Source organism: Macrobrachium rosenbergii, chromosome 55 (assembly GCF_040412425.1).
Source record: "Macrobrachium rosenbergii isolate ZJJX-2024 chromosome 55, ASM4041242v1, whole genome shotgun sequence".
In the NCBI taxonomy this organism is placed as follows: domain Eukaryota; kingdom Metazoa; phylum Arthropoda; class Malacostraca; order Decapoda; family Palaemonidae; genus Macrobrachium; species Macrobrachium rosenbergii.
This window is the reverse complement of record NC_089795.1, coordinates 27,266,966-27,280,267: the sequence shown is the minus strand read 5'-3', so window position 1 is coordinate 27,280,267 and position 13,302 is coordinate 27,266,966. Positions and strand designations below refer to the sequence as shown.

The window sequence follows — 13,302 nt, the reverse complement described above, 5'->3', positions numbered from 1 at the left end:
CACTTTATAAAGCTAAAAATTTCACAGCGCCAAAAAAATTTAAAAATAAAACTAGCATGTAAATATCAGATTTCAGACCCGTTTCCTCTTTAATTCTGCCTGCATTTCCTTTTTATTCATCACGAATCAAATAATGAGCGAGTAGCGAGCCAAGGAGACCAAGAAAAAACGAACAAAGGGTATTAAGTTACCACTGAAAACCTAAACTTCCTGCCATTGCCATCTAGTATAGATTTGAACCCTTTCGCTTATGTCTCATAAAAAATTACGTTTGTGGGTAGTGTTATTTATTCAAAGACGCATATCTCCGGCAATTTTCAAGGTAGACCGCTCAATTTTGTTTAATTTTGCAGCTGAGTAAATATTGTATACAATGGCATAACAACTACCCCCAAAAATTATTTTGTACGTGAAATAATGAGTAGAAATTACGAGATACTAGAAAATTTTGTACTTTTCCCCCAAAAACATATTTACCACCCCCCAAAAAAAACTAACTGCGATAAAGTCTTCGTTTTTTGGTCATGGCGCACCCAGGTAAATTACCTAGTTATTAAAATGCAAAATCCTGTAATTATAAAAGGAAATTATGAAAAAAATTAATGAAAAAGTAGCGTCGTGCTTTCCGTAAGAAAAGTGCCAGTCGCCCACGCGATACGCGCAAAAGTAATATTTATACCTTTTTTTGTTCATAGACGCATAACTATGACAGCTTTCAAGTAAGACTGCTCAATTTTGTTTCATTTTGCAGGTGAATGATAGCTCTATACATTGGCATAAAAATCCCCCAAAACAGCTTACGTAGGTGAAATAATGAGTAGAAATTACGAGATACGTGAAAATTTTGCACTTTCCTCAAAGAAATAATTTGCCCCAAAAATGTTTACGATAAAGTCATCGTTGTAAATCCATAATGTACCCAGATAAATTATGTAGTTTTTGCAAAGAAAAAGATGTAATTACACCAAGGAATATATGAAAAAATTAATGACAAAGTAACATCACGTTTTCCGTAAAATAAGTGCCATCCAGTCGAGTGTTTGTTCTCTCTCTCTCTCTCTCTCTCTCTCTCTCTCTCTCTCTCTCTCTCTCTCTCTCTCTCTCTCTCTCTCTTCTTTCTTAGAAAAAAAAAAGTTGTAATTGTAAAATAAAAACCTAAAACAATACAAAACAAGTAAACGAACATTTTACATATGCATACAAAATCTCTCTCTCTCTCTCTCTCTCTCTCTCTCTCTCTCTCTCTCTCTCTCTCTCTCTCTCTCTCTCTGCGCGCGCGCACACACACAGAAAAAAGATAAATAATGAAATTATAGAATAAAAATATTGTTTCTAGGAAGAGAAGTGTTCCTGATTTTCTTTAGCAATTTAAACAATCGTCTTACGAGAAGGTTCGATATCCCAGAAAACACAGAGTCAAAAGCCAATGGCGTGAATTGTTGATCAAATTAGGTAATTTCTAAATTTGTTAAGTCCACACTTACGTAATCATTGCAAATAGACAGAGCAAGTGGTAAACACCAATAAATCACATTGTATATCTTATCTTATCTTTCTTTCGCGCCTTTCTTTAAAGAATTTGTTCAGTGTTTTCGAGTAGGCTTTTTTACTGTAATGTTATTTATCGTGTAGCCTCTTATCAATGTAATCCATTCTGATAACTGAATTATTTTCTTCTTAAACCTTCATCTTTTTTTAACAAAACGTCTGTGAAGTAATCATGGTTAGAAAAGTTCAGCATGTTAATTTGTTATTTTTCTTATCTCTTTCCCAGAAGACCCATTTTCCATGCTCACAATACATTTCTTAATTAAAGATTTTTAATATTTTATTGACAGGAATACTTCACCTAGTCTGTATGATACTTTTTTTTATCTTTTTTTATTTACCTATACATTTTATTTTATTTTATTTTATTTTTGCTCTGAAAACAAACAGAGAAATGAACTCTAATGCTTAAATAGTTACTAGGCATTAATCCCACTCTCATTGGTTATATAATTTTTCTAATGCTTTCATCTTGTTTAAAAATAAATTGCAACTTAAGAATTATAGTTATGCTACCAACACTGAAAATGGAAACTAACAATCATAAGGCCGGCCATCTCCTTTACAACTGCTTCCATTCTTTTGTTGCTCATAAGACATTTGGCCTTGAGATACCTCGTCCCGTCCACTCTGAAGAAGAAATGTTTAAAACCCGTTTATACAGTCATATACAAAAATACAAAAATAAAGTTTAGGTATTATTAAACTCTATATTATGTTCGCAAAGACCCTGCGCAACACCTACTAATAGTTGCAAGCAATAAATAGCAAATAAGAAAACGTAAGTAACTATTATCAACATTTCTCCCCATCTAATATATGCATTCTAGATGTCTACTTATATACTCATTTAAGCTAGACATAATAATACATTTGAGTGTGCACTGAACACCGGTATATCTTTCCAGGAAACCTCTATAATTACACGCTGTTCTGCGGATCAGTGTCTGACCTAACCTATCAAGATACGAAAGGGATCATTTCCAAGACGAGCGGATGCTGGGAGGAATCAGTGTCCACCTTCACCAAGAAGGTTTGTGTGTGCAACGACGAAAACTTTTGCAACGGCTCTCCAGTCTCTTCAGGAATGACAGCGTCTGTTCTCCTTATCATTAACCTGCTCTTCTTGTTAGCGAGATCACTACAGTATTGAAACTTTATCTTCAATGTTAGTTTTTCTGTAGTTGGGAAAGGGCGATTCTTTAATTAATATATCTCCACACGTCTTAGAGTTTCATGAGCTTTGTGTTAGTGAACTTATCTCAAATATCGGTACCCAACTCCTTCTATTAGACCTTTTCTCTGAGTTTCAGCCATAGAGGTTTTCATCAGTGGTAACCTAGATGATTTTAATTGGAAGTACTACTCTCGCTCGTCTGATGATAACATTTCAGTATACCTTCTGACGAGTGGGTAGGATTACAAGGTCTTTCAAACTTGTAAAATTCGAATAATTTGATTAGTTTCTTGTTTAATTTTTTCCAATCTTGTCTTTAGTAGATGCCAGTCTAAGCATTTTAGTGTTGTAAATGTGTGACAATGATATTTCAAATAAATAAAGAATAATTCTTTGAGCCGTTATTCCACACTGAAATTTGTATAATAGGAGGTCTTTAACAAAGATTGATCGAAATACAACAACAACAACAACAACAATAATAATAATAATAATAATAATAATAATAATAATAATAATAATAATAATAATAATAATAAAATGAATTACCACCTCACATCCGGATCAAACTCAGAAGTCTCTAACGTACAAGGTTGTAAAACAATTTGGGAACCGAAAAATGTTTATAATAGTGAAGATTTCTACAACGAACGTCACTATGTTGGGTAATAATATTAATATTAATAACAGTAGTAGTAGTAGTAGTAGTAGTAGTAGTAGTAGTAGTAGGATGATGAAAAACAATTCATACGAGTATACTGACAAAAGTAATAACTCATTACGTAACGTTCAAAACACATGCACGCACACAAAAAATAAAAATCAGGGGATCTCCGTGAAAGTCCCTCTTGAATACTATTTAGGCCTAAAGTGTTTTCGACTTAAGCAAATAAGCTCTCTTACTTTTTCATCTTGTGCGCGGGTGTCTGTGTCTGTGTGTGTGTGTGTGTGTGTGTGTGTGTGTTGTGATGTTTTAGGCCAGCCGAAGCTGTAGTTTTCATGTAAATTCATTCGAGGAGGGAGCAATGCAAACTGACACTTGAATTTCAAATTCCAGAGAATACTCTTCAGGCAGGAATTTTAACACTTGCGATGCGGCACCTCACTTAATTTATTAGATAATACCAATAAGAACGTACAGTACATAGATATCGACTCTCAGGACAGGATTCATTAATTGACTCCGAAAAAAATGCTAATTAATAATTTTTTTCCATTTTCTATTTTACTCTCAATTTTCACACGAAACATTCACGGTTGAAATCCAGTTGAATTACAATTAAATATTTTTGCAGCATCCATCTTTAAGAAATAATTTCAGTGACAGTAGAGCATTGAATGAAGTCCTATCCAAGTCTTACCAATGCCCCAGTACATAACAGTTCTCACAATTACCGTGTGGTGAATCAGAAACGCAAATTTACCATACTCCGTGGCTCTTTCTGCCTACTTTGCCTTCGATGCAAAGGAATCTTGCAGATTTCTCTTGTTCTTTGTTATGATAATTTCTCTTTTTTTAATTAATAATGTGGAGATCGTTATAACAGTAATACGCATCACGGTATATACTGTAATATATATATATATATATATATATATATATATATATATATATATATATATATATATATATATATTTATATGTATATATATACACATACATTAAATATATATACATACATATATATATATTCATGTATATATATATATATATATATATATATATATATATATATATATATATATATATATTATTGTTGAAAGTGATTAAACAGTAAATTACCGTATCAAATAAATTACATTACGTCCTTATTTTTTTTCATTGCTCACCAGAGGGGAAGATTTACAAATGAAAAGTCACTCAGGAAAGTTACAAGTTTGTGCTTACGTGTGTGTATTTGTGCATCTGAGAGAGAGAGAGAGAGAGAGAGAGAGAGAGAGAGAGAGAGAGAGAGAGAGAGAGAGAGAGAGAGAGAGAGCTTTGTGAGAGTATTTGTGCGTCTAAGAGAGAGAGAGAGAGAGAGAGAGAGAGAGAGAGAGAGAGAGAGAGCTTACGTGAGTGTATTTATGCGTCTGAGACAAAGAGCTTGCGTGCGTGTATTTGTGCGTCAGAGAGAGAGAGAGAACTTACGTGAGTGCATTTATGTGTCTGAGAGAAAGAGCTTACGTGTGTGTATTTGTGCGTCTGAGAGAGAGAGAGAGAGAGAGAGAGAGAGAGAGAGAGAGAGAGAGAGTATTACGTCACTTCCTGGGTCTGAGCCTTTGATTACAATCGGAACGCTGCAGTCTGTGCATTAAGGACGGAGAGAGAATGGAGACGCGCATTTGGACTTCCATTTGATCCTCTCTGTGCATGATAACAGTTTCTAATAAGACAAATGGAGGCGGTAAGAGGATTATCTTGTGCAAATTGGCAATACAAACCCCCAAACTAACTCACTTTGCCTCCCATTCGTTCTTAAGTCAATACTTGTTGAGACGCAATGACAAGAGATTGTGGACTTTGGCTTCTTCTTTGGCGTTCTTTTTTTTTTTTTATTTAAATTCTCGTCCAAACGGTCCTGTGGCCGAATGTGTTTACGTGTAAGTGACAGAGGAAGCAGGAACTCACGCGTGAAATATAAATAAAACACATTGTACACACGTATAAATCAAGATAAGCAATACAAAAATGTAATTATTGTTTTGCTCATCTTGATTTATACGTGTGTATAATAAAAATGGGGGAAAAAAGGCACGTTAAAACGAAGATAATGTGTTTTATTTATATATAAATAAAACACATTATACACACGTATAAATCAAGATAAGCAAAACAAAAATGTAATTATTGTCTTGCTTATCTTGATTTATACGTGTGTATAATGTGTATTATTTATATTTCACGCGTGAGTTCCTGCTTCCTATCTCTGTCACTTACACGTAAACACATTCGGCCACAGGATCGTTTGGCCGAAAGGTATTTTCACAGTTCAGTGAATTCGATTTTAATGCGCAGGCTCCTGGCGTCATAAACACTGTAAATCCAAAGAGATTTTTACCCTTTCGGTAAATTTCTACCTCACTTCTAGACTGAATTTGCTACTCTTAAGGGAAAGGCCAGGCCTCCCAAACGAGCTTCCTTTGTTGCGGAGTTGGTGAGTTGCCCAAATCATTTGAGAGTTGTGGGTCTGTTCTGAAAGTGAGGCAGATTTTTATTTCTATCAATAATCGTGATTTTGAATTAATGTCCAACTCTTTTATATTCAGGTATGCTCTTAAACTCCTCGCTCTTTTATATTCAGGAATGCTCTTCAACTCTCATGGATTTGCAACGGAATTATATATATATATATATATATATATATATATATATATATATATATATATATATATATATATATATATATATATAATATATGTGAGCTAACAAATGACGACAGGCCTAGCAAGCTTATCAAGAAAAACCGCACATGAGGTTTTTTCCGGGATGGCTTCTGAAGCCTAACTTACCAGCGAATTTTACCCAACTTCCCGACCCATCAGCGAGTCAGTCGCTACGGATTATTTAGGCTCCAACAGAATTCCCATTAAAGTATTACTGTTCAACTAACATCAAAATTCTTTTACAGAAAGTAAGCCAATTCAGTAACACTTGAGCCATTTAGTCCTCAGCTTATGCCTTATGTCTAACTGATGAGAAGAAGGCTTTACAATACGCAAAATCAGAGGTAGCAAGATAGCTACTTTTTTTTTTTTAATACTAATGGTGTTGTTGCTCTCTATACTTGTAGCCGACACTTCGGTAGAGGGCCTAAAGCATGACAGCCAGTTATTGGCCAGAATGGATCTTAAGGGTAGCCTCCACCAGCGCCCAAGGACCGGGTGTTTTCCCTTCTGTGACTGGCAAGATCCCATCAGCAACTTCTTGTAGACGTACATACACGTGGGCTAGTGTTATTGGGAGAGACCCACTATGCTTGCAGGGTCTGGAGGCTTGACTGCATGTCCACGCTAGGCATTTGCTTGAAAAGGCAAGGGTCCATAGGATCATTTGAGAGAAGGAAGGAGAGGAGACAAGGCAAGAGTCCTTTATCATCAGACACCAAGATACAGTGTAACATAACAACCCATCCATGTGAATAGAAAAAACGTTACCCACAGTTCATTTCTATACAACAGAAGTATGGGATAACAAGGGAAGTCATTCATTAGAGAACGCACCTCAGTGTTTAACTAGCCGCCGAATACTGGAAAATTTATTTTCGGGGTATATCTTGGAAAAATTTTGTTCTAGCAAAATTAACGCTCGAGCATCAAAATCTTGAAACTTACTCTTATAAGAGGGGCTGCATTTCAAGAATTGAGTATCTTTGACAAGAGCCTTATCACACAAATATATATAGTCTCCCATGTTAGTCCATAGTCGACCTCAGATAAGGATCTACGGGAAGCCAGTGTGGGTCAAAGTAATTAACATTAGGTATTAGACATCATGAAGTTAGGCTGCTTGGATTCCAAGGTAATTAAAACTGACTTTCTGCTACTCTGCTAGTTAGAGGGTTTAAACTAGATTTGCCTGGCAAACCCACAGCCTTTAACGAAAATAGCACACCAATGTTGCCAGACAAAGCAAAAGCAAGAAACTCACAGACAACTAAAGTTACTTCAAATGACCCTATGCAAGTTATGCAACTTCACTAAAATAAAAAGCTCTTAAGTACTGAGCCAAATGGAGCCTTTAAGAAGCTTGCATTCATCTACCGCTCTAAAGTACTGAGCCAAATGGAGCTTTTAAGAAGCTTGCGTTCATCTACCACTATCACTTTAATACTAAGGCATTTCCAAGAAATAATATTGTAAGTTACCACCAGCTCATGGTAATACAATAGAAATAGTCAAAAGAATAAGCTTACATTGTGAAGGGAGGCGTTAGTTATAATGCTCTACAATGAATGTTTTCTCAGCAAGATTTTGCAGTGCAATGAAAAGCTTTTCCTTTAAAGTCTAATAGCAAGTAATATCAAATGATTACTAATCAGATATAAGTTTGTTATTAGATCCAACAGCATACGCATATGTCAAATGAAAGGATTAATTTTCATCAACACGAATGGAAATATGGAAGTAGGTGAATCAATATGATTAGGCAGTGTATCCCCTAAACTTTTTCAAATTTACTGCTCTATCATTGGCGCTGAATATTTCCCAGCCTTTGTTTTGGATACTTGACACTGTTGCATCTAAACAGTAAGTAGAGAGTATGCCTACTAAGGTCTCTCTAAATAGGCTCAGGTTATCGTGATCTATTTGCCAAGCGAAAGATCCATTTAAGGAATTCAATGCGTCAAGCTTCAAAGGCGTCTACAAGATTTCAGGTCCGTTAGAAGAAAACTAACATTTTAGAACATTACGTTCACTGATATCACTAAGGCTTTAAAATATAATATTAAAACACGTGATGCTCCTCAATTTCACCAATGGTCGTCATAATTTTTCTGCAGTATTTGCAAGTGCCAATCAAGTGTATTCTGATGTGAAAGACTTTAGGAAAATCGGAGACTGATTATTTTTTTTACTTAACTCTATGATTAGTCTTTTAAACATTTTGTCATTTCGTATTATAAGTTCTTGTGTCTGTTGAGATGTTGGTATGTTTGTATGTTGGTATGTTTGCATGTCGATATGTTTGTATGTTTGTAACTTTGTTTATATGTATGTAACTTTGTGCGCTATAGAAATCCGCACCGCTTGACCGATCAAGATCAAATTTGGCACGTGGCAATCAATTGACCCAACTTCGATATTAGGGTAGGTTTCAAACCCGTAATCCCTTCCCCTTCCCCTATTCCCCCACCCCCTTTCCTTTGTAAATTATGTGGGAACCGCTTATCCATCTAAACAAAATTTGACACGTGGCCATCATTTGACACGTGGCCATCATTGAACCCAACTTCGATATTAGGGTAGGTTTCAAACCCGTACCCCCTTCCCCTTCCCCTTCCCCATTCCCCTTCCCCCTTCCATTCGTAACTTATATGGTAACCGCTTAACCGATCTAGACAAAATTCGCTATGTGGCCATCATTTGACCCAACTTTCATAATAGGATAGGTTTCAAATCCGTATCCCCTTCCCCTTTCCCCATTCCCATTCCCCCTTCCCTTTGTATCTCATGTGGTAACCGCTGGACCTATCTCAATAAAAAGTTGGCACTTGGCCATCATTTGACCAAACTTAGATAACATGGTAGGTTTCAAACCCATACCTGCTTCCCACTTCTCTTTGTAACTTATGTGGTAACCGCTTGACCGATCTAGACAAAATTTGGCACGTGGACATCATTGGACCCAACTTACTTAACAGGATAGGTTCAAATCCGTTCCCCCTTCCCCTTCCACAATCCCCCTTCCCCCTTCACTTTGTGACTTATGTGTTGAATAAACTCTACGGGTTTATCATCCCTCATTTCATGTACTCAAGACCATAGAAATAAATTATTGAAAATGCTTTTCAGTCGCTACAGTAATATATGGATAAAAGGGACAATCATCACAGTAATATCTGGATAAAATTGTCAGTCACCACAGTAATACCTGGATAAAAAGGACAGACAGCGCAGTAATAACTGGATAAAAGGGACAATCACCACAGTAATATCTGGATAAAAGGGGAAGTCACCACAGTAATATTTGGATAAAAGGAACAGACAGCACTCTAATACCTGCATAAAAGGGACAATCACCACAGTAACATCTGGATAAAATGGCCAGTCACCACAGTAATATTTGGATAAAAAGGACAGACAGCACAGTAATACCTGCATAAAAAGGACAATCACCACAGTAATAAATGGATAAAAGGGACAGACAGCACAATAATACCTGGTTAAAGGTGACAGACAGCACAGCAATACCTGGATAAAAGCGACGGTCACCACAGAAATACCTGGATAAAAGGGACAGTCACCAAAGCAATACCTGGGTAAAAGGGACAGTCGCCACAGCAATACCTGGATAAAAGGGACAGTCACCAAAGCAATACCTGGGTAAAAGGGACAGTCGCCACAGCAATACCTGGATAAAAGGGACAGTCACCACAGCAATACCTGGATAAAAGAGACAGACAGCACAGAAACACCTGGATAGAAGGAACAGACAGGACAGTAATAACTGGATAAAAGCGACAGACAGCAAAGTAATACCTGGATAAAAGGGACAGACATCACAGTAATTCCTGGATAATAAGGACAGACAGAACAGTCATACCTACATTAGATAAAAGGGGCAGTCATCACAGCAATGTCTGTAAGTTCACACACGACGGTTAGAAGAGCGACCGATCGCAGGAAAAATGTAGAACTGTCAGTCGGACCGTCAACACAAAACCCTCCCCCTCTTCCTTCTCTCTCCCCCTCCTCCTTTTCCCTCTCCCCCTCCCCTACATGCAGCTGCAGCATTCAGATTTTCCCGGGCATTGCCGGGGGTGGCTACAGTATATATATATATATATATATATATATATATATATATATATATATATATATATATATATATATATATATATATATATATATATATATATATATATATATATATATATATATATATATATATATATATATATGCTCATTAAATATCCTTCAACTATTTACAGCAACTGTATATTTCTGTAACTAGACCTGAGAGTAGTTTTACCTTTACAAGCCTTCGTTTTACCCCATTATCAATGCTTACAGAACCGTAGTAACACAGACGTACGTATTCGCCTTTGATTTCGTTTTTCGTTTTGCGTCGGGAGTTCAAAGCGTCGAAATAGATTGCATCTTTATGCACGTAAATATTCATGCTCATGCAGAGCAAGAGGCCTTTGACTCTAGCGTTGATAGCAGCGGGGATAATGTTATACTCCTCGTTCTCATTCATGTGTGCTACACCAAAGAAAATCCCGCCTGTTGACTCGATATTGTAATAACGTCTTGAGCAACACAAATACATGCTAATGAACTCGTTCATTTTGCTATTGTTCCTGCGTTTTTAAATCCGTTTATTTAACTTGCCAATACACAATTCACGGCTGTTTAAAGAACGGTTATATTTATGCATATTAATTGACGTATACCTTGAAGATGTATCACCTCAAATGCAATTAGCGAAAAAATTTATATCATATGCGCTCTTGAAAACTTATCTTGGTATCACTGTTGTCCCGTTCGTATTGTCACTCTATATCTTGTTGTAAGAAAACCGGAGAAGTTTTAATAACCATATAATAGGTTGATAGTAATAAAGAAGTATGATACGACAATATAAAAAAAAATACGGGAAATAACCTAGCACAGGAAATTAAGAAAACTTATGAGTATCATGGAAACAAAGTGGCTCAAAAACTCCAATAGCAATAAACGAGGGGAATATGTATAACAAAATACTGTACTTAGGAAGTTGTCAATATCTATCTCATAACTATTTGTGCATTAAACACTAATTCTGAATTACACCAATGCATTCCTTTCTATTTCCACTTTCACCGCAAAAATCATAACATGGACCTCCAGAAAACGCCTAATCCTCCTGTTGCTTAGGTTTATTGGAAAGAGACGGTTCATCTTTTGGCAATGGTTAAGACTTTTTCCAACATTAATGTGAGTTGTATTATTTCCTCATCCATTCTGAAGCTACACCTAAGTTTATCTGATAATGAATAGTAATAAATGTATCAACCAGACTTCGTGGCTGTTGTACGCGACGCAAACCTAGATATTGGAAAGCATATTTACAATTAGATTCCTATCAATAATGCATTTAAATTTTGGAAATTATTTGAATGAGAGATATCCATTACATATCAAACATTATACTCTAAAAATGATTCCGCAACATATATTAAGCACAATGCAACTAGCCTTCCTTCAACTTTTCTTTCAAAAAAAAAAAAATGTACTCCACAAAATAAAATTTTCTAAAATCACTGGTGTTTGAGCCCAAAAGCCCTCAGATCCCTTTCAAGTTGAATATCTGTCTACAGAGAAACAACACATCCTTCCTCGCCGCTCGCTAAACACGGCAGCTTCATGAACCCAGAATTTCCTGGAATCGCTTCTTACTTTAAAGGAACCTTTTTCTCTTCGGGTTGAAGATCCTCCTGCTTCTTGGAAGGGAAATGGAGGAAATAAAAAATGAGGAGTATCCTTCATCCTCCTTTCATTTAGATTCCCTCAAACTAGGAAGAGGAATACTTTTATCTTTAGAGTGCGGTAGAACATCACTAACAAAACGGAGCAGATAGCAGAAATGAACTGTCCAGACCTCGTTATAACGTTTAAGCATCTGATGTTAAACTGTGCTGCAGTTGAGCGATAAAAATATAAAACCACTTCCGTTCTAATCATAACTTCTATTTCCACATTTTTCCTTCCCAACTGCACGTGCTTCACATTTTACTTTATCATCGATAAAGGATTTCACGTATGCACCCATGTGAACACTAATGTGCAGAGAGAGAGAGAGAGAGAGAGAGAGAGAGAGAGAGAGAGAGAGAGAGAGAGAGAGAGAGAGAGAGCATATTGATTAATACTGAAGCCGTTTACAATCAAAATATAGAGAGAGAGAGAGAGAGCATGTTGGTTGATACGGAACCTATTGAATATCAAAATAAGTATATCACAAGTAATAATAAAAAGCGTAAACCATATGTTTCCTTGCAGTCTAAAATGTCTCTTTACTTTATTAATATTATAAGCAAATGAGAGTGACACATTTGGAAATTTCGAATGAATTAACACAAACTGAGTGGCAAGACTGCAAATTACCAAATGAAATTCAAATGAAGGATTAAAGTCTGCAGGCAATAATTTTTGATATGTGTGCCCAGATCTCGCTCAATACACTGGATGATGGAAACAAAGATCGTACATAAACAACGATTCCAAAGACGTGAATTCGTAAACGGAATTTCTCTTTTTGGTTATTTTTTTCATTCGTGCACAAACGACCCCTAACTGAATGACAATTGACTTGTTAAATAAACGCTGTTGGTACGTTTACTTTATATACCAAGTAATTCTTACATTCTGGAAGAAACGGTGAAGAGACGGGACAATGTTGCTCTCTCTCTCTCTCTCTCTCTCTCTCTCTCTCTCTCTCTCTCTCTCTCTCTCTCTCTCTCTCTCTCTTCGATATATATTTGTAACCTTAATAAAACTAGATGATTTTGTCTGCTGCCATTTAGGACATATTTTTCTTATTATGAGTGATAAGAAATTTTTCGATATTCTCCCTTATTGAAAAGCTATAACATGCAAGTAAAAAATTATATTATGTAACCCTATTATTGAATTAGTTCTCCATCGAATTCATTCTTCTGTTGTAAATATTTTCTTCCTTTAGACAGCCACATCCATTAAAAAAATTCATTTGGGTTTTTTTCTAATGCATCAGGCAGTTTCATTGACTGCTGAATAAAAGCAGAATTTTGTCACCATGCCCATAAACATAATGAAGTAGTCTCTTGGAGTCTTAGACTTGTACCACACGCTGGGGCCCTGGGTCAGAAATTTTTATTGTGGAAATAGGAATGAGGGTCCTCACAATTTTACCA

At 36.0% G+C, this 13,302-nt stretch overlaps 1 protein-coding gene and 1 long non-coding RNA gene across 3 annotated transcripts in view; one reads left to right on the top strand and one right to left on the bottom strand.

The window, feature by feature from the left end:
• Positions 1 to 3,116, top strand: part of LOC136835712 (uncharacterized) — a 7,375-nt gene extending 4,259 nt beyond the window's left edge. For both annotated transcript variants that reach the window (XM_067099571.1, XM_067099570.1), the window contains exon 5: positions 2,457 to 3,116. In XM_067099571.1, the coding sequence (XP_066955672.1) occupies positions 2,457 to 2,701 (245 nt within the window). In that variant the 3' untranslated portion in view covers positions 2,702 to 3,116. The remainder of the gene's footprint in view (positions 1 to 2,456) is intronic.
• The window catches only part of LOC136835714 (uncharacterized), a 437,685-nt gene that overhangs the window by 258,691 nt on the left and 165,692 nt on the right, over positions 1 to 13,302 (bottom strand). The gene's annotated exons all lie outside the window — the stretch shown is intronic.